Consider the following 27,534-nt stretch of genomic DNA (forward strand, 5'->3'; position numbering starts at 1 on the left):
ATGCCATTCGCCCACCGTGAAGTTGGGAGTAATAGGTGGCGAAATGCGGCTCGTATGCCTCGGACGCCTTACTGCTCTTTCTTTTGCCAGCGCGCGGTGTGCTTTCTTCACCTTCATACGACAGCAACCGTCCATAATTTGGTTGATCAATAAAAATCGAGCAGAAGCGGCCGAACGAAAATAAAGCGTCCCTCTATGGATGGCTAATTTAGAAAGTAAAGCTATCTCGAGCGTGCGTGGGCCCCTTAGGGATGGGTCCAGCCCCGGAGCGCGCTTTCGTAACCGTTTCATAATGCCGCTCCGCCGTCCAAAGGGGTAGGTAGTTCGGGCAAAACAAAACGAAAAAAAAAGGCCGAACCAAAAAGCTCTACACGGATGTGTAGTAATGAAATCGATGAAAAGCATTGGGAAAACATTTATTACATTATGCCTGCGCACCGATCTGCCTGGTGTACTGGGATCGGGGAAGTGGAGGGTTGTACTAATAAAATCAATAATTTGCGATCGATTGAGTGTTGGGCGGTGGGCTGAGAGATGTGAGAAAATAGAGAAAAACGTTTACTTTAGTGCGTCGAATTTGTTGAATTTCCTGTGGAAATACGATGATCGTCATAATCGCAAACACCGAGAAAAACAATTGATGTAGCAAGCACAAAAAAATGCCAAACAATACGGGGTTTAATGATCGCGGGAAAAGCGAAAAAAGGGGAAAATTTTGATCATCGAAAACGCGCGCAAGCAAAAAGTGAGAGGAAAAGAAAGAGAAAGAATGGAATGCATGCAATGGCGGGAAGATAGGAAATCATCGTTTTGATTCATCATCCGAGTACGGAAAACGAGAGGAAAGGAAAGCGAGTTTTTTTGTGCGAGTGAGTGAGTGTTTGCAGTGTCAAGAGTCGGCCAGATCGAACGGAAATGCATCGTTGGAATGTGCCGGACCTCTATTGGCGTGCGGCCGCACAATAAAATCAACATTAAACTGCAATTCCAATGCAATCGAACGCGCGTCCCGCTGGAAGGTGCTTAATTTTCCAGCATTTGAGATAACGCCCGGAGAGAGGAGAAGAAAATGAAAGTGACTGGTGGAGGCGCAAGGCGATGCAAGGCGCGCGCTACGTGGATGACAAATGACAGTAACGGGGTGGCGTACAATAGCAATCGACCACTTACCCCACGGGAAGAGTGACCAACAACTATCAGAACGAGACGATTGCTTCGGAAGTCGCCAAGGCATAGCGGCGAGTGGGGACTGACTCCTGGAGGCTGACAGTTGATAATTGCATCAGAAGCGGCAACCAAGCGAGTTCAATGTCGATGTCCCGCGGCGATTTACGCTTGTAACTTGATGGCAGCGCACTGCGATCGACCCAAGCCGGCATGCTGTACATGCTGCGTAGGGTCCAACCACAGCCGGGCAAGGGAATCTCGAGTGCCAGGCTCTCGAGTGCAATCTTCAATGCAAAGTTGCAAACCTTATTTATTATTATTGGCATTATTTATGATAAACTTGCAGCGCGGAGCTTACTGCTGTGCGTCTTTGTTGTTTTGTGGAATTCGACTTAACCAGGGTCGTTGTGCTGGTTGTGCGGTGTCGTCCTGTGGCCAAGCCCTGTGGTACAGAAATTCCTCCCACACCCACACTCTACACGATCATGTAATCGACATCTCGCGGCTATGGTTAGGATCGTACAGGGAGAGAAGCTCCGATGGATGGCTGCGAGAATTAATGCGAGGCTTAGAAATGTACAACGACGGCGCAATTTTGTGTGCGCAGATTTATGACATCGGTTCATCATTGAGGTACAACGCGATCGCGCCTATCGAACACAAGCAGGCACAAGAAAAAATGACTTCTCGGCGCTGAGCTCGTGTACTATCATCGGCAAGGTGTATTTTATCGGAATTTCGAAGGGGAATTGATGCCATTTTCCATAACCCAACCTTGGCCAAGCTACATCGGGAATTGAAAACATGGGGTCATGAGGCTCATGTTCAACACTTCACGCGTACTTTACGAAACAAATCATCGCTTCAGTGCTTCACTTATCTTGAAGCATCTCTTTTTCCCCATGCCGTAGCTCTCAATAGGAACCAAATCCACTGTCAAGGTAAGGTGAGCTCTTCTACCGCTCATCCGATGACCACCAAACAGCGACCGAAACGTCGATGCTTCGAAATCGATTACATGATCATTCGCGGTCACAGTCTTTCTAGCGTTTTATCTGCGGGCCCGAATTCAAGCGCATGGTCGCTTCATTGCCATCCATTGCCACAGCTGCACGTCACGGTTGCTTCTTCAAATTGAATTTTCACCAAATTTTCTCAAAAACCGGCTAATTATTCCGGCGGTCATAATTGCTACCGGAATCGCGCTGCGATCGGTCGGTGCGTTTTCTATTTGAACGCACCTTTTTTTTGCCTCGGGCTTCATTTTCTTATTTAGGCTTTTGTTTCACGATCGAAGGTCTGCGTTCGATCGATGTTGCTTCCTGCTCGCGGTAAGCCTGTGTCCGGCAGTGTAAGCCCATGGACGCGAGACATTACTACCGCTGTAATTTTCTTCCGAAAAATCTCCTTCAAAGCGTGCAAGGTTGCGTGAAGCCGGGGAGGGGAAGATCGACTCGAAACAATAGGCTTCGGTTGGGCAAATGGGTCGAAAATGAAAAATTGATTCGTACTTGACAGCTGGCGGGCACCGTAATGTGCAGCAGCCTATTAAGACGATTCGAAGGGTTTGCATCCTTGATTTGGTTGGTTTCTGTTGGGGGAGGGCCTCCATCACACTCGATACACTCAAAGGATTTGAAATTACCATTGTACATTGTAAGGATGGCATTATTGACCTTTCAGCGTGTTGGAGTATGTGTTTAATTCTGGAGGAATAATATTTGCTCAAAAACCTAATTCAACCATCCATCACATTCCATCTCATTCTCGAGAGTCCATTCTACTTCGTTTGGGAAGGAATGGGCTTGTACAGTATCGGACAGAAAGATAGGGCATTGGGTTTTTAACGCACCGTGCACCCGTTGGGCCAAGTTTATGTGTGGTTTGTATGTGTTTGTGTTTGTGTGTGTGTGTGTGTATGTGTGTGTATGTGTGTGTGTATGTGTGTGTGCATGTGTGTGTGTGTGTGGATGTATGTTTGAATGTGTATTGATGTGTGTGTTTGTTTCACAAGTAGGTCGTTTCGGATAGATTTGTAAGTAGCTTTTTTGTGTTTTGGGTTAGGTTTTTGGTGTGATAAGCAGGACCACCGCCCTCACGATCAGTGTGTTTTCGATATATTAACAATGTTACGGTCTTCTTTCGCCGTGGTCTTCTGAGGACGACCGGTTGACTTACGCGTTTCGGTTGTCCAAGCGCGTTTCAGTTGTCTAAGCACGTTTCGGTTGTCCGAAGCGCGTTTGCCACAAAAGTGCGCGATCGTTCCATTACGAACTCGATCCTTTTGCGCTTAATGCCAGCAGCAGCCATTCGCTTTTACATATGGCGCTGATAATCGGTACAACGTTTACCTCGACCCATTGTTACTAACATTGCTTGCTTGGACCGTCAAGAACGCGCTGGTTAAAAACTTGGACACGGCTGATCCCGTGCTCTGCCTGCGTTCTACTTCTATACGCGATGAATTACATCGTTGTCGAGCAGCGAAAACATCGCATGGATAAAAACTATCAACGAGTACGCGAGTAAGCGTCTTCCCTTCAAAATCGAGAACAGAATACTGCCGCGCTCATGAAACAAAACGCCCATTGAAAAGAACAACTGCGCGCCAGCTCAATGCACGCACAAAGTTTACCATTCGCACACAACGTGCAACGCAGAGATGCACGAAGGCCTTTCAATGGCGTGCACTGGAGAAACACCTGTGAGAGAATGCCGAGTTCATTGCTATTGTGCGTGTGTCCATTTCGCACCGGTGTCGCATTCACATTCATGAAACAGCACACCTGCGTTTTCGTCCGAGGAACAAGGGCTGCTGTCGATGCAAACTTTAGTTTTTATCCAAGTGTAAACGCACAATGTTTCACATGATAACACACATAATAAGAATAATTTCAACGCAATATGACATCATGGCAAGCTATGTTTTTCAGACACAAACCCGCGCACTTGCAAATACACATTAAAAAGCACACTCACTTTCTACTACTACACACACACACATGCACACACACACACACAAACACACACACACACAAACACACACACACACACACTCACACACTCACACACATACACACACACATACACACACACAAACACGAGTAACGTGGCAAAACAAGTGCACGGTGCATTGAAAAAAAGGGTCCTATCTTAATGTCCGATACTGTACCATACCCGCTCAAGAAAGAATTCTCGAAACAACGAAAAATAGCTTCAGATAAAAATGTAATTTATTCCTTCTGGTGCAATTCATTCTACCGCTTCGCAGCAAACATAAACGAGGCGCTTCTCGGGAGCTTTGTTTTCCTTGCTCTTTCTGTCCGAGATTAAGGTCAAGGCACTTGAAGGAAGAGACGAAAGTAAGACTTGTGCCCCTTCCGCAAGCACATCCGGGTGTATGCTTCATTACTCGGGCGTATGCGTTCGCCCACGTTAAATCCCTCGCGCGAACGCTACCTCACCGGGACAGCATGTGTATGTGTGTGTGTATGGTGATCGTGTGCCAAAGAATACTTCTGAGCCGACCTTAATCATCATGTAAATGATCGCCCAGAAGCAATGTTCGGAACTGAAAAAAAAAAAACCCCAGTACCGGTGAGGGGATCTTATTTTAATGGTTTTGCAGCCGGGAGAACGAACACGCACGTACGGGGATTCTTGCTCTTTGTGCAGATGACAGTTCCAAGCACCGCAAGAGCAATAACATATGAGGCTGAAGTGGATGCTCCCTGGAAAGGGCATGGGGGAGATGAGTCATGGGAAATTTGTGTCGTTTTTGTTGTTGCTGTTGTTGGTTTCCAGTATGCCAACACACTCGCCAACATGCCGCCGGGCAGTTCTGTGAGGTCCAGAATGTTACGTTTTCGGATGACGACATATACAACCCACCCTCACGAAAAGTGTCTGAGCGAAATCGGAACGAGGCGAATATGTTTACTTTAATGTGTTTTTTTTTCTCCTGCAGACCTGTGCAAGTGTGAATGAACCTAAAGCGTTATAAGATCGAACGTGACCCTTCCCGCAGTTATTCTGTCTTTTTCCGGGAACGAGTCGTTGCACGATTAGAATAGCTGATCGTGTCTGGCTGATGATCTCTTGCCCACCTCTCTGGTACACTGTCCGGCATTTGAAGTGACAGTCTCGAAAACACATGAATGGATAATTAATTTTCTTCATGCAGAACTCTACCCTTACACACACCCTGCCTGAGGCCGAAACATTGCGGAAGCGTAATATTTATGTGCGAGACACAGGTTCACATTCTAGGAATTTCCACTGTGAAGTGTTTCGATCCCCACGCATTCGAAGGTGTTTGACGAGGTGGTTTGAAAACTGCATCCCACTAAAAATGCAGTGCGTTGGGATGGCAAAGGGAGCGCGCGTCCGTTTTGTATTGATAAACATATCCTACGTTTGTTGGTGTCGAACTGCTAGAGCTAGCAAGTCGCTTTTAGCAAGGGTAGCGTTACTATGCACCATTTCTTTGCGCAATGTACTTCGTCACCGGTTTGAAGCGGGGAGATTTCTTCCAAAGCGAGATCTGCCAAAGGTGTCAAAGATCGTGGAATGTTCACTCCGTTGCAATGCGCACGAAGTACGCGGGAACATTGCAACACCGGGCGGAATGGGTCGAAAAGAAATCGGCAAAAGCAGACAACGGTACGGGATTTGGGGGTTCGTCGCTTGCGAAGGTACGAAGGTGACGACGCAGGCCCGGTGCGAATTATCGTTTCTCCACGGCTGGGGAGCACGCTGGTGTAGAAGGGAATATAAAAGCACCATTAAATTGTGAATAAGAGAGCACGCGGGCGAACACCTGCAACTGGTCCGGGTAAGCGTTTGTTTTTCTTTTTATTTGTGTGTGATCATTTGGCTGTTGAGGCTGCAAGCATTTTAAATTAAGCTTAAAAGTGAAGCGGCTTTGCAATGCTTTAGTTTAAGCATATTTGTTTGGAATGTTTCCTGTGAGACGCAAATAATTTCTTTTACTTTTTTGTCGCAGATTATTTGTTAAACCTCAAATCTTACATAAAATGTTAGTATGATACTGATTCAAATATTTTACTCCACTGTGCTGTAACAAAAAAAAACACATTAACGCCACGAACTTACACCTTCTGCTGCATTTTAACGGTGAACTCATCAAAACCGCCCGAAAAATAAACTCTCACGCTGTATGTGGCTGGCGCTTTGTGTGACGACTCGGCTCATCAGGGCTCATCGGCACCGGCTGCGCATGCAAAACCCACATCCAATTGCCAAATCGGGTGCCATCACCTTCTCGAGATGCCATCATTGTTTTCCCTGCAGGCCGTTGTTTGGGAAGGCCGTAGTGGCCTCTTCTCACCCGAGCGCGTTGAAGCTTTAGAGCTGCCACCGTTCTTTCGATTTTGGTTGACGCAAATAATGATGCGCTGACATTGAACAGCGGCGCACCGGAGTATCTATGCAACCTGCATCAATGAGGACCCGTTAAGGGGTTATTTTTGTTTAGTTTTGGTTGAAGTTGAACGCAAAAGGGAGGTGCCATTTTGCGTGCAAGAGCAGTGCGTCGAGGCGATAAAATTGGGGCTAACGAGTTGGTGGGAAAGCATGTTTCCTGATGCAATGTTTAGTCAGGCAATGCGAGCAATGCTAGATGGTTTTGAATTTATGGCTAACAGAAACTATACTGTTGAAGTGAAGCTTAAGGCTGAGAAGATTACTTTCGACAAAAAAAATTGAAATATTGAAAGATATCTTAAGTTGAAATAGGATGTGAAGTCTAGAACATAGACAATTAACGCAGAAAATATAAGATTCCTTAAATCGAAAGTATCTAAAACAAGACGATCGCAACAAAACCTAGTTCAATTGCCCTCTAGCCAAGTTATATCTATATTCGATTGATTTCTGCGTTGCACATACCAGACGGTACGCAGTACCGTCTGCGTGTGACGTAAAAAACTATGTGAGTATAACGGAGGCTTGTTGCATAAACTAATAAAACTGGGAAATGTTTATAACGCCAACCATTGGCGCAACCACGATCTTATGGATACGTTTCTACGAGACGGCAAACGTGAAGTGTCTAACAAAAGTTATGATGCTATAAACCGGCCAGGTTAGGGAAATGGAAAACGAAGCAGCTAAAACAACACCGCACAAGCCGGGTGTAAATCAGCCCTCCATCAGCGGGCGCGCTTTAAATTAATAAACCGTAAGCGAGCCTTCAAAATCTAACGCCAGTGTTTGTTTTTTTCTGCGTCTCTTTTCCACTTTGCAGACAACAACTTCTACTTCGCACAATCGCAGGGCCGGTTTGTGCCATCGTTCGAGAACCCGCGGAACGGTTTCTTCCCGTCGGCGTTACAGCGGCAACAGCCGCCACCTGACTCGTACCAGGAGCAGACCCTGTTCGTCAATAGCAACAACGTGGACCGAGGCAACGGTGCAAGCGATGGCGCTGGTACCCGCGGTATCACACCGTCTTACTATCAGTTTACCTACACGGTAAGTGCCGTCCTTTTTTTTTTTACTTTTCTCCGAAGCGTTCCTTTTCTTTTTTTTTTCAAGTGCGACCTTGAAGCTTTTGAGGTTTAAGGGTCGCAATAAGTATATCCCAAAAATAAAGTGAGTGCCACGAGCCCATGTAGGCTTGAGTGTGGTTCAACTCTCGCGCCTGTGGAGTGAGAGTGTAGTGTGTGCAGTAGTCTACCAGTTTGTCTGCCACTGTAGATTTGTAGTTGCTGCTTTAGTAGCTTTAATTGTACAAGTAGTTACTTTTAACATTTATTCTCTTTACCGTATTATGCATTCGTTATGACACACACACAGCTCAAAAGAAAAAGTAGTGCCGTTGGATTTTGCTGGTTCAGAGTTGACGCGACGAAAAGTGAAAGAAGCCGGACGACCTTGTCATACATTTCCTAATAGAGCCAGGAGGGCTGTAAATGCAATGAACTTGTAATGCTCCCCCTGTAATGCTGTTGCAAACGTTGCGTCGAAGTGCTGTACTGCGAGGGTGCACTCAAGCATTTTATCACCTTTCCTCGCTTGGTGTACTGGTAGTGGTAGTGGCTGCTGGTCGAGCGAGATGTCATAATCGTGCAGTTTCGAGAAGGCATGGATTAAAAATCAGCTGAGTTGGATTTTGTGTGCATTTAGTAAGAAGAGAGTCACGAGAGAGAAAGAATGAGAAAGATAGACCTTTTGAAGCGTTTATTTTGTATATTAAATGAATTTATTCTTTTCCTTTTGCAAAATAATTCATAAAATCTGTTTTAAATTAATTAAGCTCTCATTTGACTTCATTTTCAGGCAGGCTTAGGTAGGGATCTTAAGTGATAATATTTATTATATGAATAAGCGACGAACCTTCTCATATATCTCTACTGCGAAAATATTGGTCAGAACGTTCTCGTAAATGTCAGTTCCGCTTTTTAAACTAACAAATTCCTTTTGCCATGATCTTCATCAATTTAAGATGTCTCACTGATCGTCCGGGGCTTGGTTTCAATAGCTCATAAAATATAATAGACCAGCGATGATCACTAATGATCCTGTCCCAGGGCAAATCCGCCAAAACCTCAACCTCGTTAATTCGCCAAATGTCATCGACACAGCCACGCCACTAAGGCATTAGACGCAAAGAGGAGGCTCAAGTTAGCACCAGAAAGCTAAAACAAATCAAACAAAGCATCGCTAAAGAAACAATTGCAAAGGTCGGTCATTGACTGTTGGTGGTCCAGCTGTGGGCTTATCGTGTTTGCTTTTTGCTTATACCAACGATTGGGCGCGATTTAAGCTTTTGCTTGCGTACGTCCGAGTGGTTCGTTGCGTCTGTTTTGGCTTTGTTTTTTTGGCGTTCAAAACTGTTCAAAACGCTCACTGCATGAAAGCTCAACCCGTCAACGCATGACGGACGGATGGAAAGATACTTCTTCATGATCATCATTAAGGCACGCGGGGTTGTTTTTGCACACAAAGTAATGTCCATTCAGATGAAGATACCGTTAAGTTGAAGATGCTAGTCGAGGCAATGATGGTGTGAATTTTGGGTTAGTGGCAAAGCAAACATTAGACGCGTCTTTCATGAAGGACGGCCTGCAGCATTAGTGATAGAGGGAATGTTTGTGTCCACGGCGATGGAACGCTGTGATTGATAGCTGGTGCATCGTTATTCGACTGGGTGATCATAAATCGATCAGATAAGATTGCTTGCTTTTTTCACGTTCTGTTTTGTTTTGCTGATGAAACTTATTAAATAGCAAATTAAATGCGAATAACTTAAAACAAAGTGCATTTGGGTTTCGATGAGACTTAATGGATATTTTTCGTTTTAATAACATGAAATCTATGCTAGGAATCAGATAACGTTTTAGCTCTTTTTGCTATAATACTGTATATTTTATACCTGTTAAACAGCGCTTTCTTTTATTGCCGGCACTACTATTCGCACCTGTCACATCTGATCCCTCGCACCATGAGCCCGGCCGCGAAACGTTTCCCTCTGCCAACGTTTTCTATCGGTTGAATGCGGTCGCATTGGCGCATCCTATTGAATAGCGGCTGCTGCATTCATGATAATGCCGAAGGTGCTGGGGGTTTCGCGAGGTCGATGAATAGCAAAATTGCCGCTGCGAGTGGCCATTGAACTTTGGCTGTACAGCACAGCGCCGAAGATCAGCCTTTGGTGGCGGCAAAACGGTTGATGTGGTTGAAGCAGCGGCTTTGCTATTTACAACGAAGAAGATGCTGCTCATGATGCTTCCCATTCATTCGTCTACCGTTCGTTCATACAGCTACGATCTATCATTGTGCTAGAAGTGGCAAGCCATGCTATGGCCGTCCCTCTCCAGCTCATGTATTGCTGTGCATGCCTTGACAAAGACGCGTTACGTTCCTAATGGTTGACCACCGTGATGCACCGTGACCTTCGCGATGGGCGCAACCGGCATCGGGTTGTGGTGGTTGTTGTCCTGTTGCTGTAAAGTTGGCTGACGGTGTCCATTTTCTTGAAAAAATGAACTTGCAGAGCTTCGTATGTAAGTCTATTATGTAGAGATTCACAGACATACCGCAGAGGTAGTGGTTTTGTAATCATCAAAATGGCTAGTCATTTAATTTCCGGGTCGAACACAATTTTGAGTAAAATGAACACCAGTACGATGTGACTACGTTAGCTTTTAAAATTTTTGGTCATTTCCCGTTCCCGGTTTCTTCTAAAACGCTTGTTTCAAGCTCTTGTCGATAGCCCAATGAGAATGAAAGTGAAATCACTGACGATGTACCACTCGAAGCAGATGATTCAAAGCTCGTTGCCTTGAAAAAGCTCTCTCAGTCAATGCTACCCCGATGATGGCATGAGTAATCAGAATGCGAGTGTTTACGATTTGTTAGATGTCCGCAGGCATTAGATTGCGATCGTGTGCATGATCGTGGCACAAGAACGGTAGTTGTCAGGTGATGCGCGAAGGAACAAAAAACCCCGCTCGTTAATAATAATAGCCTCAGCATTCCTTTACAACGGATACCGTTATCGAGGCGTCAGATCGATTCATATGGTTTCCCGCTCGGCTCGAACAGTTTTTGTTCTAATGTTTCGTTCTTGACGAATGGGCTGCAGGGTCGTGGAGAATTTGGAAGCCGTTTCGGTAAAGGACGCTTCAAGAACGTTGTATGCTAATTAGTGTGCAGGTTGCCGCGTACGTTAATTGCGTTTCGATTGTATGCCGCTAGAATGTGGCTTAACACAAAGGGAAGCAAAGTAATTAAGTCGGTTTCGGGCGATTGGTTATGTGATGGAGTTGGGCTGCAGTTGCAAGATATTGTTTATGTAGCAGACGAGGTTTTGTAATGCGTGGGTTTGCGCTGTTATAGCATCTGCCGTTTGAGACAAAATTAGCTTTATTAAAAATTTGAATTTCCGATTAGAAAAAGATGGAGATAAAACGCCAGATTAGTGTTTTTCTTATCTCTATTTTCTTTTTTAATTACTGAAGCTATCGTAGTGAGAGGCATAAGTTAACAGAAGTTGGAACCCTTTCATCCAACCATTCGCATCCAACCATTTTCGAATTCAATCAATTCTATATTTTGAATTCTATATTCCTTTTCGTACTTTGTTTGTCCCATTTCCTAAAGCACACTGTTTATGTTTGCAAGTGTACAAAATGTGAAAAGCCTTTTTTTGTTTTTTTTTGTACTGTCCATTGCTCATTGCGTTCATGAACCACATCTGCGGGTGGTTTTGACTTGTGCAGAAGGAATAAAAAAAAACAATTCAAAAGGAAATGTGTTTAAAGTTTCGTTTCGTAAACACTCCCACCCCAATCCCAGTCCTTTCGAAATGGAAATTTGCCACCCTTTCGAGCGGTGCTGGACGAAGGCCTTTGAGCAGCGATTTTCCACCGACAGAAAGCAGAAAGCGCACACAGCGAGTCCCGAGCACTGTGCATCGGAGGAGCCATTGCCATTTTTTTTGCTGCTGCGGAAGAGTGTACCATAGCGTTTTTGTTGCTTCTGCTAAGCTGCATCTTCCGAGCACGCGATAAGGAACTGGTGGGCTGTTTACTTTTTTCCGCTTCTATGCACCGGATCTCGCTACGGTATGAGACCGTGGCTCCAATTATCTCAATGTATGCCGGCGATCATGGCGGACGGAACCTTTCTTCCAGCGCCGCTCAACCGCTCGAGAGAAGGAAAAAAAAAACAAGTTCGCTACGCGGGAAAGCTTCGGTTTCGCTTCTAATACTGATCTGCCGTGGCATTCCACAGCGGACTTGGTGGGAGGGCGAAACGGGGCGGGAAATGTGTAAAGCAAATGTGCATTTGATTGGCGCGCGCGCGGGGGCTGCAACGGATAGTGAAACGGATCGAGAAAAGGGAAAAGTCTATGGCCCGGCTAGTGCCATTTCGGTCGTACGATTCAATGAACTTTCTTCTGCGCCTTGCGCGCAATTGATGCTGATCGAACGCTTGCCGCGAAGAGCTTTGTTGCTGCTTACCCCATTGCAAACCATTACACACTCTCGCTCGGTCTTTTCCATTGCTCGCCTCGTTGCCGCGTCTGTCTTTGTCTTGGCGCGCTAGAAGGGGCTGTGTTTCGGAGCAGCGTATCATTATTTCCTGCCAACTTGCTGTCGCTCGCCCGGTCCTTGATTGATGGGCATCTGCAAGCTGCAATTTCTAATGCTGCGGCGTCGATGCTGGACGAGCACCATTTTTCCGGCAGCGCAATTAGTGCAGTTTCACGCTCACGTGCGATATGGAATTGGTGGTGAAATTGCACCTGCTGATTGATGGTGGGTTTGGACTATGCGAGATGACTGTGGCTGTGATTTACGTTCGGCAGTGTTGGTTGAGGTTGTTTTTTTGTTGGAAAGAAATTTTCTAATTTGGAATGATAAGCAAGAAATTGTGGAAAGAAAAATGGATGGATTTTAAAATTGGTATTTTAATAGAATTCAATACCCTTTATTCCTATTTAATTCCTTTACTGATCATTAAGTAGTTTTAGTTATCTACATTATTTTCAAATGATTTATTCCATTAAAGTGGTAACAATCCGTTGCTTTAAACGTTAAGCCAAACAAAATTCTAGAACAACTTCAGAAGTTTATTCAAAAATCCTTAAACTCATTGGAATAGTGCATTCAAGGCTTCAGCAGCATCAGCAAAACGTTTATTGCAGTTAAACCCCCCACTGGTCAGAATTTCACACCTTCTGACGATGCGGTGCGTATGTTTCCATTTGCCTTGGACTGGGTTTGACCCTATCGGGTTAGGTTCTGTGGTGTAGCAAGCCCAAAGACAGCCCATCGAACAACGCAATTTATGACCATGGGCACGGTCCGTTGGCTGCCAATGGCGTCAATGGTGAAAACATTCTTCCCTTTTTGATTGAAATATTAACCCCTCACCCCCTGCCACTTCGGGGTTCGGATCGATTTCATACAGCCGATCCGGCCGATCAGATGATTGTCGGACATGATTTGCATAAAAATCAGAACGAATTGAACGCTGGTGAAAGAGCACGCTTTGCAATCGGCTTGAGGTGAGGTTAGCAGATCGAGTTTTTTTCTTCTCCGCTCCGAAACCATCCCTTCTGTTTGTTACTAGCTCGTGAGCGGTCGCGTACGAATGAAGCTTGGACGGCACCCTCCTCCAGCTCGGCACTAGTCTGGGGCGATTAATTTATTACTTACCAAACAAGATCGTGCCATTTCCGACAAGCGACAGGGGCGCAACTCGGGCCGCCGAACGATCAAGAGGGTGCCGCACACCCCACTTTCAGCTATGGATAAGATGTTTGTATGTTTTTTTTTGTATATGTGTGTGTGTGTGGTTGCTCCCACTCCAGATTCTTGCCGGAGTCTGTCTACCGCTTGTTCTCGCACCCGCTGCCGGCATCCGAATGCAGGAATGCGATCTAGATTATGAAATTCGAGTGGCAAACGCTTGTGGCAAGCCGTCGTCGGAACCAAGCCTCGCTTGTTACAGTCTACAGGGGTAGGGCTGCATTCGGCTGCCTCACGGGGTAGTACAATTAGGAGGCACAGCATCGATCAATAGGGTTGCCACCACCAGGCCGATTGGAAGGGGAACTCTTAGTCGACTGTACTACGGGCTCGGCTGGAATGCTGCGTGTTTTACTGAGCCTTTTTCGGGCAGTTGGGTGCGCTGTTGGGCAGGAATGCGCGTCAGCGAAATATTACAAGAAGAAGAAAAAAAAGCTAATACTTCTAGATGTTGTCGTCATTTAGCAACACACTGGCTGATTTTAATGGACTCTTTGGATGATGTTTGACGGCAAATAGAAAAGCTGATCGTTCTAGAAAAGGATTTGTGCAGGGCGGGCTCTTAGGTAGGATAAGTGGACATGAAATAGACAAGTAAATTAGCTTGATTGATGAAGAATGAGAACTCAAAGATAGGACAAAATGCTGTTTTTCTTTATACAAGGGAATACATAAAATTGTTTATGAAATGGGTAAGAATCTCAATAATCTCTTCATGCTTCCGTATCCATTTTGTGTACGTATGCTTCCCCCTTGTATTTTTAAATGCATCCTAAGCACTGTAAAATAATACCATTCTTGAAAATAAGAACAAAAGGCAGTCGCAACAATTCTTCTGAAAACTACTCAATAAATTAAGTTTAATAATCGATTTTGAAGAAAGAAATTTCGTGCCTGCAAGCAATTTCCGAGCCTAAAACAGCAGGGAATAAAGGCACATTTCTCATAAATCTCATTATCAAGCCTGTTTTATGTGATTGCGCTTGACCCAAATAAAGGCAATTGTACACCAGCGACTCCTGCCGAGCTCGACACAAAAAAGGGAAACAAACCGAATCAACCGGTTAACAGCAGCAATTCATGTTTTCAATTAAGATTGCATTATTTGTATCCATTTGGCGTACCCTTTATTATTAAAATTTCGTCACACACTTTATCCAAGCATGCGGCTGAAATGTTTAACTTGGTTTTGCTGAGCTGAGAAAATGCTCCAAGGGGAAACATAATTCATTTGCCTTCCTGCCTTGCAAATGGCCAAACAATCATGCGCTCACGCACGCTAAAGTATCGCAATAAAATGGTGCGCCGGTTTATGGGGGACAATGCGATGACAATAAGAAGAAATAAACTGAAACAGAGTAAAAAAACACACAAAATCCAACTCACACAAATGAGTTAAGATGCTGAGAAAATGAGCGCCAGCGTAGTAGGGGGGAGTTGGGTTCACCAGCACCGGCCCTGCACAATCGGGGCCTTGCGTCCTTGAGCGCAGCAAATCACCGAGTGGCAGCAGCATAGGTGTTGGAGCAGCATATTTCATGCCCCAGAAGTGGTGCGCAATCGTTTTGTATTTCCTCTCGTTGGAACGCCCTGCCAGACCGACCCCTCGTCAACCCGTACACCGCCTGTACATTAGGGCCTGTGAACTTTGCGATCGATCGATTAAAACCATTCCGAGGCGGATGTGTGTTGCGGCCGGGCAAAGTGTCGCTACTGCTGCCGCCCTCTGGTTGTGTGTGTGTGTGTACGTGTGCTGCAGTGGGTTTCAAAGCGGACAAGTTGTTGTCCCAAGCGTCCGGTTCAGCGACGTGCGGACTGTTGGTACGCTTCGTTATCCGGCAAGTGATCGTACTTTCGGGTGGGGTGTGTCGATCTCCACCCGTTCCGTACAAAAACTACACTCGCGAACGGAGAAGGTAAAACGACATTCACCGGTTGTTTGTCGGTGAGGTGGGAGCAGTGGGTAGCAACCACTGAGGGGGGAGAGGTTTAACCCCGGCAGTTCGATACGTGCTTGAACGGCCATTTCAAGGACAGCGAGCTGTTGACGATCCATTCTGGGGCCCGTTGGTACAGTTTGCTTCCAACGAATAAAGAGGGGACCACACTCTAGACAAACGATCAGCAACCAGGATCGATCTAGCCGCAATTGACCACGCACTTTGCGGCAGGCATGGCATCGTTTAGCATTTTGTGTATCTCGCTCGAGTGTGTGCGATCAAGAATCAAGCGGCAGATCCCAAGGCCACGTCGACCGGCTGACAAAGGGCGAACGAATCTCGAATTTGCCACGAGCTGAGATGGATGATCCCAATCTGCTTCCCATTACGCGAGACGTCCTCGCGAGCTCGGCCATTTGTTAAAGTCACCACGCCAATTAGTGTACGGGAGTATTGGGCTTTAGCGTACCGAAAATCAGTTCCAGCACTGTGCTTGCCATCGGTTTGAGTGCGAATCGGTCGATCGCAGCGGACTTTGCGCACACTCAATTAGGACGCACCTCGTACACGTATGCTGTCCGGCATGCAGTCGCCCCAAGGCGCTATACAATCACTCAGGATGGCGCCTTTCGATCGACGTTCTCCCGGTCCTCTTACGACGGGGACCACTTTGCATACACATGCCGGGCAAAAGGGGTTAAGAATAATTGCCGGCACAGGATGGAGTGTATCTGCAATGCTCGTTTAACTAACTGAATAGTTGGTGCACTGGTGGATTGCTATCAAAAGGAAAAACAAACGCTGCTTCCATCCCGTGCACCAGGAAGCGGCGTGCGATTGCATCGAACAAACGCCATAATCATCCGAACGCTAGGTCTAATCAATTAAGTTCGTGGTATGTTAACCGTTCTCGATAAAAGTTAATTGGCAACGTGCTGCAAACGAATGCAAACACTACTGCGCTAGCTTTATTACCAAACAACGCCACATTCTAATGAGCGTTTGCAGATCGTTGATTAAGCTGCTTTGCCGGTGCCGAGTAAATGTGTCTATTAGATGCAGTTTGTTTTTGCATAGCTCACACTTTTGGTTGAGTTGCATTTTGGACGCGTCTTCCCTTTCCCAATAGCCACTTAAGCTAAACAGCGCTTCACACATAACCTCAGCAACGACCCGCTCGCATCCAACCTCGCCAACCTCTTTGGCGGAAAGGTGAATTTCCCAACAATCCGTCGATAGCGATCTGTGCCATAGCGTTCCATCATCCATCATCTGCATTATCTTCTTCGGCTGTAAACGAGCGTTCATTCAAGGGGGGCCCTATGGTATGGACATTTTCCCAAGCGTCTTGGGGGATATCTCCGCTTGCGTTTGGGGGGATTCTACCGATTGGTGACGCTGGTGATGCCCCATGCACAAGCCATATCTGCAAATGAAGATCTTCGCTTCCCTCAATTCACACCCATCAGCGCATATGCATCGCATAATGGCGTGCATTGTTTTTCCACCGAATGGGAGCCGATGCTGTGAGCGCGAGCTAAAGTGCATACTTCGATTGCGCAGAATGTTGTTCGGTGGTTTCCAGCAACAGTCAGCTTGTTACTTCGGGGAGGGAGTTTGCGTTAAACAAACATATGGGGGGTTGAAATGGCCATTAGAAAGGCTAGAAAGTAATTAAACTCAATCACTCAAAGCCGATTGGGGTTGGATTAATCGGAATCGGTTAGTGTTTTGGGAGCGGAGGCCAGTGGTGAAACACACTACAACGCACGGTTTGCCACACGAAGTAGGTCAAGCGGTTTGCCCGAGCCCATGCCCGAGCAGAATATTACGAGCAGTGATTGATATTCCGCACATGTAGGAGTAGAGGGTTGACCAGTGCGGCTCATTTTTCGGTTGGTGACCGCCAGGGCGTGCAGAACGGTGCCACGCTTCCATATCAGTGCCCCTGCAGGTGGCCTGATTCGATACGACGGTGGCCTACGCATTCGGTTTGAGTGTAAGGCCACTAGAAGCTGCTGGCGTTTGGAGCGCGCACAGACACACACGCATGGTTTAGTTGTGACTAACAGCTGTGACGGGGTAATTGATTATGGATGTTAGTGGACTCAGTTGCTCAGCATTTCCTTTCAAGTTGAGTGTTTTATGTTTTATATTCGATTTAAAAGCTTATAGCTGATTGATTCTGCTGTTTGTTGGGGTAGAAGATACCAATGTTATGCTTTTCATGGCTTACAATTTATATTATTTCCAGCAATAAGCTTCTTTTATAATTTTATGCTATTAGCTGTCAACTGTGAACGGAACCAAAATTCAATCGAAAAAAAAGTAGCTTTCAACATGTGTCATAACTGGATTGCTTATATGTATCAGATGTAAAATAGATTGAGTGTAAATTTTTATTCTTTTACTATATCAGTTGGTTTGTTTTAGTATTTTGCTTCTTTTTTGTTATTATTCTGTAGTCCTTTGTTTTATTCTATTTAATGTTTAGTAGTTGTAGAAATTTTCCATTCTTTAAATGTATGCTTGTCTCTTATCTTTCTTCCTTACATTTGCTATGTGTGTTTGTGTGTGTTTCCGTTTCCGTGTGTTATTATACCCTTTTATCCTATTTCATAAACGCTCCCTGCGGAAATCCTTCAACTCCTTCGAACCCTATTCGCCATCCTCCTGCCCTTCCGTGCGTCCCATTTCAACTCCCTTCCCGCGCTGTACAGACCCCACGGAGTGCGGATATTTTCGAAATATCACCACGACCCTTTTCCGCCACACCGTCCACGAACGCCGGCTTCCAGTACTCGCGCAGTCCACCGAGGAGTGACTTCTTCTCCAATGGACTCACGGCCAGTCGGAGCTTTCCGGCGTCGAACCGCCAGCAAGCAGGCAGTTCGCAGCGCAAAAGTCCGTTCAGCAGCTCGTCCGGTGGTTTCCCGGAGCTGGCCACCACCGAAACGCCCCAGGTAAGTGAGGTTGCCTTAGAGGTTGGGTTTTGGTTAAGTTACAGTTTGCACGGGGACTCTTGGTTGACATCGGATCACTGTTGGATGGATAATGGGTGTGTGTGTTTGACTCTGTTAATAGTGTGCATAGTGTAGCATGAATCTATTATTTATACTGTGTCTGTGTGTATGTATGTGTGTTGTGTAGTAGCACCATTAAACTTAATCACTTTTAACTTACAGCTGTGTTGGGGAGTTACACTCTCTGTGTAATTTGTTCTGCAAACGGGCAATCCAAAATGTAAGCTCAGTTACTGTTTGTCTTAAATCGACTGCCAAATTACGGTCCCAACTCTTAGCGGTGTACAATCCATAACTATTACCAATCCGTAAAACGAGGTTACGAATCTAGCCCAGCTGTCCTAGATGGGGCGCTCGGCAAAAGGAAGGAACGTGTGCGGGTTTCGGCTTCGAACAACATTCGGACACACACTAACGATTACGCCGCCTGCAACAACACTCCAGTTCCACCGAAGTGGAACCATGCAAGGGCCTGATGGCCAAATGCAAATGCTAAAATCGATGACTTTTTCGGCGGCCCACGCGTATTGGCGTCTGGCCTTATTGAAGCGTACCATGGGGGAGGAGACCGGTTTCAGTTTAACCAGCGCAACTTCGTCACTTCCTTGCTGCTGGTTTAGTTGGCTTACGTTGCCAAATTCGCTCGGTAGCTTAACTTTCACACGCTTCCATATAGCGCATAAGCCCAACCATCGCCGGCTGCCGGTTGGGCAATTGTGCTTATGCTGGTTTTTTTTGCTTTTCGTACGGGCGGTGTAGTTTTCTCCACTCGGTGGAAGCTTCCTCTTTATCGGCGTCGTCGATGAGTTCATCGATAGGTTCACGGTCTGCAGGTGTTGCAGAGATTGATCATGTTTATCGGGTTGTTTCACATGTTCACATGTTTATTTGCTTGTTGTTTCCAACCACCTCGGCAAGCAAAAGCGCAAGAACTTGTCGAAGGTTGCGTTAGTTGCTGTGCGTTTAATCAGCGATTTGCCAATTCCGGGGCGTACATCGATCGTAACGATTCAAGGATTATGATCACGTCTGCCTCGGGGACGTAGGCTATCGTGCGTTCTTTGTGAGATTGCCCCTACGTACGTGTCGTCGTACACAAAGAAAGCCCTGGTTGAGCACTACCAACCACTCCAAGAATGTTAATGTGTCCCAAAGAACGCTGTGCAGGGTTCAAGCTGGCGCGGTTGTTCAATCTTTGCCATCGTGCTTTCTTTTATGCCGAAAAGATGCTAAATTCCCACGGGCCACGGAATTCCAACATCTCGCGATCGTTACTCTCTCGCACTCAACCACCTTTCCCAGCGTGGTGCAGTCATGGATCGGTTACACAAGCACGTTAGCCTTTTCAGCACGACCCAAAACCACCCTCACAAAGCATGGGAGCAGAAACGGGCACGGGCAAAGAGTGAAAGACTGGGGCAGAATGTAACCGCCGAACACTTGCTTTGCATAGTAACTAGATCTCGTGTTCCCGACGTGTCAGCGACTGAAACCCGTCTATCAATGTCATCTCTCGCTCTTCGAGCTGCGGCGTATTGCAACAGTTTGAGGTTTGAGGAAGAAATGTTCTCCAAAGCGTCTGAATGTAATGAATTTTTGGCAATAGCATCAGTAAACCACGGCGTACGTGACGAAATGTGCGCAGGAACTGATTGAATTGTTCGTCTTTTTTCGATTGATGACACGCCCTCCCGAACAAAAGCGGAGGAGTTGAGCTGATGTTTGATTGAAAGAATTTGCTCCAAATTAGAAGTGCGCCCTGATTGCACCAAGACTCCTGTTAGCTGGCCCACTTTCTGATGCTGGTGACAGCACGTTGTTTCGGGCTCGGCTATAATGAAGCGTTTGGTTGCGCCAGGGATGTGGCCAAGTTCTATGCATCCAGCCGCTCAGCCGCAACGCGGTCGGTTACGTGAGCAGTCGCTGCCCGAGTCTTAATCATCGCGCACGAAAAGTTGCGTCAACGGTTTTGCCGAGCACCATGTCAACGGTGAAACGGGTCTGGCTTTTGAGGTGAAAAGGAAAAAAAAGCACACGCCTCCGCGTCCAGAATTGGCAAGATGGTGGGGTACATGACCTAAGGAAAGCGACGCATACGCCGGTTAATTATGCTGCGCAAGAATTGAGCCCACTTCTGAGCTCGTTCGTTCGAAATATGAAGTGAAGCAAGGCGGAATGCCGGACACAAACTAACACAATATCGCCGCCGCCTAGGAGATCGTTAATAATTTTGACATCTTGACCAAAAAAAACATCCCCAGCCCGCTGTATCCGCACACTCCGCTTGGTTCTGCCGGATCGAGCCCACAAACAGGGTGGTTGTAGGCGCGACCACAAAGTGACCAGAACACCGTCAGTTTATTACACCCGCGGATCAACGGAGGTTGGCAACAGTACCCGGGCGGAGGGTTTTTTATTGGTTTTGTCCATTTGTGGCAGTTCGTCGACATGATCGTGAAGTAAAAGTACAAACCGCTCCGGTCCGCACCGGTGTCGTTCAGTCGCTCAGAGGAAGGATACTTTGTTCTGTTAGGTTCTCCCCTACCTAGTGGATTAACTATGAGTCAGCTCTGCTGTTGTGAATGAGAGAGGACATTAGAGGAGTAGGGTGTATGTTTATTGCAGCACGGCACACTTCGGTGGACAAGACTGGGCCTCATAAACTGTCGCGGGCAGCGCTCGTTTGTTTTTGTAATAATCGAGAATGATTGTTTAATTTACATAGGCATGAGCAGAGCGGTACAAGGAAAGCCTCTTCAAGCCGGTCGTTCTGTGGTACGTTCTTGTTACGACCGGTAGTCCAGTTTCGATTGGTTGTATGTGATTGAGTTAAAGCCCTAATAAATCCACCATTAGGGGTAATTTATTAAGTTTTCTGGTTTCCCTGTATTTTAAGCCATTTCCGCCGTATCTTTCCGCGGTTGGAGTTTGGTACGTGTTTCACTGTAACCATGGACACCTCAAATACAGCCCAACAACAGCAACCACAAATTAGTGGAATAGATAATTGCGATCACCGCCTCAATTTGTCGATCGCCCAGCGCCTACGCGCAGTAAATCGTCACGATCACGAACTGCATTGGAAAGTGGCCGCTCCAAACGCGAAGGGAAAGGTAATCTACCCTTACTTCAGTGGAACTGAGCACTGCTTTTGGGACGGTAACGTTACGCAACGCAATGACCACCGTGACAACGTGCCGCACCAACGGTATGGTTTGTGTGCGAACAGCGGAAATGAACGGGGACCATAAAAGGGAGTGAGAGGTGGCGCGATGGTGGAGCGATTTGGGCAAGGTGGGACAAGGCTCCCTATGTTGATGTGGCCCTGTTCTGAGCACATGAAAGCCTCTGCTACCGATCGGTCATACAGCATATGATTGTTGATTGATGTGAGTGTTCTTTCTCTGGCCCGACCCATGAAGGACATCGCGGCAAAACGGCACTCCAAGGGATCCAACAAGCATACAAAAGGGAAAGGCCCAGATTATGCTTTGTTGTGGCGCACGCAACCAAAACACTTGTGTGCGCACCGAAACTGGTCCACGCGGGAGTGCCTCCCGAAGCGACCGATCGCGAACGGTTTAACGGCAGCTCCCGTAACAAGTCGGCAGTCCAATTTTGGGGTGTTGGCGTGATTGGCGTCGGAAATGACTTCCCTCGCTATCCGCTTCCCCCTGTTAAGGAGAACGGTTGCTCCACCGAGTACACCATAAATCAAATGCCTCGGGCACGCAGTCCGTCAACCCTGAAATGGCACTGTTCGAAAACAATGTCCAAAATAAATCGAGAGCATTAAGCCGAAGCTGTACCACCGAGCGTCATACCGAATTGAAGGACGAAGCCTTTTTATTCTGTCCCAAGCCCAGCTGGGTGGCACTGAATTGGGGGGATTCTGGTTCACACCCGTACCGGTTGCTGACGTCAGTGGGCAACGGTATCACAGTCCCGATTCGATAGTGATCGCTCGCGTGAGAATGTGGACCATTCTTGTCGGCTGTTGGGGATTAGGCTTCTCTGGTAAGCGTTACGGTGTATATCGGTACCGCAGAGCGCGCTAACGAGGCCATTCGGGGCGGTGCAACGGTGAAACAGCAAACCACACCGGTGGACAATGGGACAATTTTTATGAGCCTTTTTTACGGTTAGGTGATTATCACGATTTTTCCGGCACAATGTCACAAGCGAGCGAACCGCTGCACATGCACCGGTGCCATCGCAAAGCTTTCCCTGCTTTGTTTGTCCCGCGGAAGGCGCATTGGTTGGCTCCACCGGGTGTTTGTTAAGAATGCGAGCACACGGGCACGGGCTTAAAGAACGGGAACCCCTTAGCTCGAACTAGCTAATCCACCGATCCCTACGATACGATGGTGCACTAACGTACTGGATTATTTGTGTGTGTGTATATCTGTGCTTCATTTCATCCCATTCTCTTCGTTCTACTCCAACAGCGTCCACCACCGCCGGCACCAGCTTCCTCGGCCGAACCGGCATCCGTGCGCGATCGGCAGCTATCGTACATCTCGAGCCGTGCGCGACCATTCGCGAGCGAAGATCAGCAGCAGCCACCGACGCGCGCCTCGACCTATCTGAATCCGGCCTCCCAGCAACAGCGGCAACCGTTACCGCGCAGCCCAGCGTCCACGTCGAGCGGTACGCGCAACAGCTTCTCTAGTTCTAGATCGAAACCGACCGATAGTGGGGCAGCGTCGAGTGGCCGTGGCTCGCCACAGACGACCGGCACGTCGTCCACCCAGAACGGTACCTCGAACGGGCGCTTTGGAAGTGGCAACTCGCAAACCAGTCGCACCACTGCCCGGCCCAATCGCTATCGATCGATCCCGACCACGACAACGACGACGACCGAGGCGGCAACGGAGCGTACCACCACCGTGGACAGTGCTGCCGTGCGAAATCGATTCAGTGGCAGGTAGGTGCAGTCGATGAGCGCTTAGCGGCGCCCAAAGGGGCAATTCTTGACCAAAAGGGAACACTGTGTGAAAGGGAGGGGCCAATGCAAAAAGAGAAGCATTGTGCGGACAATCCCGAAGGCACAAGCTATCATCGGTAGAGATAAGCAATTCTTACAAGCGTGCAGCATTCCAGCACTAAATGTGTGATAACACCAGCCAGAACAGGGTGGCAAATTAAAAATAAACTATTCATTTCGTTCGATACGGAGGTTCCTTTCCGGAGGGTCACTATCATACGCTTCGTATCGTTTTTGCATACCATTTTCCAGCCATGGCTGCCATGACCAACGGGCAATGGTCGATGCAGCCTGTAATTAAATAGCTAGTTAGCGGCGAGCAGGAATTTTCATCGCATGCTTTGATGCAAAGCGTCAGATTGTATTCGACATGTTTCTCTCTAAATTGGCTATCTTTTTGTGTCTATGCTATGTTGTGGCGTTAGCGATGAAAAATAGGAATTTCTGGCAAGAAAGCACGACCAACCCCATACAAAGTATGCTTATTTTAATCTCCTCCCCTTTCCGCGTTACAGGACACCCGCCCCGAATCCCTTCCGGCAAGCGTTCGAAGCGAAGCGTGTGCCTACCGCGAACAGCGCTATCGCCACGCGAGGATCCTTCCCGAGTGCGGCGAAATCGAAAACGACCACTACCACCACCACGACAACCACCACGACCACGGCCAAGGCACCGGTACTGTCACGCTTCATCCACCAGCCGGCGAAGCCTATCATACCGAGCATCAACATCACGCACAACGGATCGGCCAAGTCGGCCGAAGTCATCTACGACTACGAGGACTACGAGGAGTCGAAAGAGTCGACCGGATTCGGCGGCGGAGACTCGAAGCAGCAGGAAATCAACGACTTCCAGCCCACGCCGCTGGCGAAAAACAACTCGATCGTGCTGACGAGTGCAGTGCAGGAACCGAAACTGTCGCCCGGCACGGCCTCCATCCAGGGCGCGGCCGTTCCCGCTGGGGATGGTACGGCAAAAACCGTGCTGGAAGATCCGGACGGCCGGTTGAACAATATCAGCGAGAACGAGTACTACGATACGGTGCGCGAGTCCGAGACGGCGCCCGGCGATTCGGTCGGAGTGGAAGATCATACGGTCATTCTGACCGACAACTTCTACCTCCCGAACGGTGGCTCGGAGGAAACGTTCGAGGAGGAGGACGAGGAACCGGAGGGCGTACAGCGGGAGATTAACGGCACGGCCGAGCTGGGTGTCGAGCAGCAGCAGGAAAAGCTGTACGACGATGAGTACGCGTATGAGGATGAGGAACCGATCGCGACCACGGTACGCCCAACGGCCAAGACGGTGGCAGTTCCACCAGCGGCTGCTCCGGAACAGCTGGACGATGCGGCCGATATGTTACAGTTTTCGGATGAAGATTTAAAGGACGATCAGCTGGCCGGTAAGCTACCGCCAGCGGCGGGTGGAACTAGAGAAACACTGCCGGACGCTACTCCTTCGACCGCTGCTCCAACAGTGCGCACGGAATCGACGACCGAATCGACCCTTTCAACGACCGAACGCGTAGCGAGCTCGAGTGAGGCGGAAGGTGTCACAAATGCCACCACAGAAAGCTGGGTGGTGGTTGCATCGGTGCAGACGAGTCGCAGTGTGTCCGGGGCACGGTTCCTGCCCTTCCCGCAGGTCGAGCAGGAGGAGAAGAAGCAACCGCTGGCCGAGCTAGAATCGAAGGGTAGCAACGAGAGCGACGACGGCGATGTAACTACGGCCAGCGGACTTGGCGAAGACTCGGAGGGAACTACAACGATCGCGCCCCAGGAACCGGTGATAGCCGTGACCGATGAGTTGGATTCGGTGACGACCGAGAAAACGCTGATCGCTCAGTCCACGGAGAGCATTATCGACAAGCTTGACCGGGTGCAGTCGGAACTGTCCAGCGGGTTGTTTGCCGGCAAGTTCCCTGTACTGAAGGATCCTACCGCGGAAGACCAGAAGGCGTCCTCGGGCTCTACTGCATTGCCACCGGTGGTGATTCGCAAGTTCCAACCGAACGCGCGTGCAACGACAACGAAGAAACCGCGAGTCGGAGTGACGACCACGGTTAAACCCACGACGACAACCGACAGTTTGGTGAAAAAGATCAAGTTTGAAACGATCGATGACATATCGGCTCTGCTACCACCGGACTATAAGGCAAAGTCGGGCTTTAAGCTGAAGAAACCGAACCCGACCGGTGAAACCGTGCCCACGTCGAACGAGCCACCGGCGGATGATGCGGCGAAGTCGGAGCTGGGAAATCGATTCCGCAGTGCCAACATTAGCCGCTCGTACAAGAGCAATGTGCCGATCCAGGAGCTGAGCTCACTGTTACCGAAAGACTACAAGCTGAACCGCACCGAGGAGGACATTAAGAACACGAACAATCTGAAGGAGCTGATCAGCAAGGTGAAGGTGAACGATAAGCCAAACCCGACGCTCGATCTGTTGAAGAAGGCCCAGAAAGTGGACGTGAGTGCGTTCTTGCCGCCGGGCTATAAACCATCGGGAGGCGAAAGCAAGACGGAGCCATCGAGCACCGCTAAGACCGTCGCCGTGTCGATCGAGGACGATGTGAGCAAGTTCCTGCCGCCGGGCTACAAAACGTTCAAGACAACGAAGAAACCTACCACACCGGTGCCAGTAACGATTCGGGATGATGTAAGCAAGTTCTTGCCACCGGGCTACAAAGAGCCCACCGTTGACAGTAAGCCCGAGCGGCCCAAGGTAGTGTTTAGTGATGACGTGAGTAAGCTGCTACCGCCCGGCTACAAACCACCGGCCGAAGAGGACGCAAAGCCCGAACCGGTAGCGATCGATCCGAGCAGTCTGCTGAAGAAGATTCAGTTTAAGGATGTGTCGGCACTGTTGCCACCCGGATTCAACGCTAGCAAAGCGGAAGAACCGGCCAGTACCGTTGCAACGGGTTCGGCCGGTAGCGGCTTCAAGGTCGTGTTTCCCAGCCGGCCCGGAGCGAAGAAACCACTGCCCGGGGGAGCGGCCCGCGTAACGACGGCCAAGCCACTGCACGCCGAAGGACCGGGCATGCCCGAGATTCACATCCGCAAGGGACCACCGACGCGAGCCACGACCGAGTTCACCGGTTGGCCAACGCCCTCCACAACGCCGCTTTCGATCGAGAAGCTGCTGGAGCAGCAGAAGCAGCAGGAGCTGCTCGAAAAGCTGCTCGCCTCATCGAGCAGCACCAGCACGAGCACGACGACCACAACGACTACCACAACGACCACCACGACACCAAGGTAAGTCGTAGTGATGAGCACGTGGGTGTGCAATCTTAGGGCCTGAGGTTCGTTCCGGTTGTTGACCGCATCGTTACTCGTATGTGTGTGGTAGAGTTTGTTTACATTACTTAAAGTTATGAGAGCGTAGCGATGCAATTTCGGTCAGTTTAGCGTCACTCACGCCAAGGTCGCCAAGTGGGACGCGAGTTTGAGTCTTGCGCCGTCGGCGAACCATTGGGCTTTTATTGTTATTAATTCATGTTCTTGAATTCTTTGCGTTTTTTTGCACCGTTTGATGTGACCGTTTCCTCCCTTCCTTTTTTTTAGACCAACGGAACCGGGTCTGTGCCACTCGGAGTGTGATCTGGCGGGCACGATACGCATCGTGGACGGTGTGAAGTGGGTGCCGGAGCTGCTCGATCACAACACGGCAGAGTGGAAGAAGCTGGCCCGTGAGGTCGAGACGGAGCTGAACGAGGTGTACAGCAAGGCAAAGAATTTGAGCAAGTGGTACAAGAAGGTGCGCATCGACAGTTTCAACAAGGGCAGCGTGCTGGTCGACTACTTCGTTGAGCTGACGGATCTGACGCGCGATGTCAACACGCTCGAGATACGCAAGATGTTCCACGAGGCACTTGTACCGGTGCCGGAAACGACGACACCGACCACCACCACGACCAGCGCCGATGACTACGACGGTGAGCGGGAGGACGAGGAAACCAAAGCGGAGAAGGAACCGGTTCAGCGGGAGAACCTGCAAGCGCCGGCGCAGCGCGTGAAGGAAGTGTTCCAGCTGGGCAAGTTCAGAGTCGATCCGGTGTATACCGATTTCACAGGTTGGTTATTGATCGAGGACTTTTAACGCTATGAATTATAATGCTTACGCTCACTATA

At 48.3% G+C, this 27,534-nt stretch overlaps 1 protein-coding gene across 2 annotated transcripts in view; it reads left to right on the plus strand.

The window, feature by feature from the left end:
* Positions 1-27,534, plus strand: part of LOC1271478 (uncharacterized) — a 46,237-nt gene that overhangs the window by 17,669 nt on the left and 1,034 nt on the right. The window contains exons 2-6 of one of the 2 annotated variants that reach the window (XM_061644031.1): positions 7,436-7,662; positions 18,112-18,354; positions 22,863-23,341; positions 23,917-26,658; positions 26,968-27,476. In XM_061644031.1, coding sequence (XP_061500015.1) covers positions 7,436-7,662; positions 18,112-18,354; positions 22,863-23,341; positions 23,917-26,658; positions 26,968-27,476 — 4,200 coding nt within the window. The remainder of the gene's footprint in view (positions 1-7,435; positions 7,663-18,111; positions 18,355-22,862; positions 23,342-23,916; positions 26,659-26,967; positions 27,477-27,534) is intronic. The other variant, XM_061644032.1, reaches the window with a different exon arrangement.

Source organism: Anopheles gambiae, chromosome 2, assembly GCF_943734735.2.
Source record: "Anopheles gambiae chromosome 2, idAnoGambNW_F1_1, whole genome shotgun sequence".
NCBI lineage: Eukaryota > Metazoa > Arthropoda > Insecta > Diptera > Culicidae > Anopheles > Anopheles gambiae.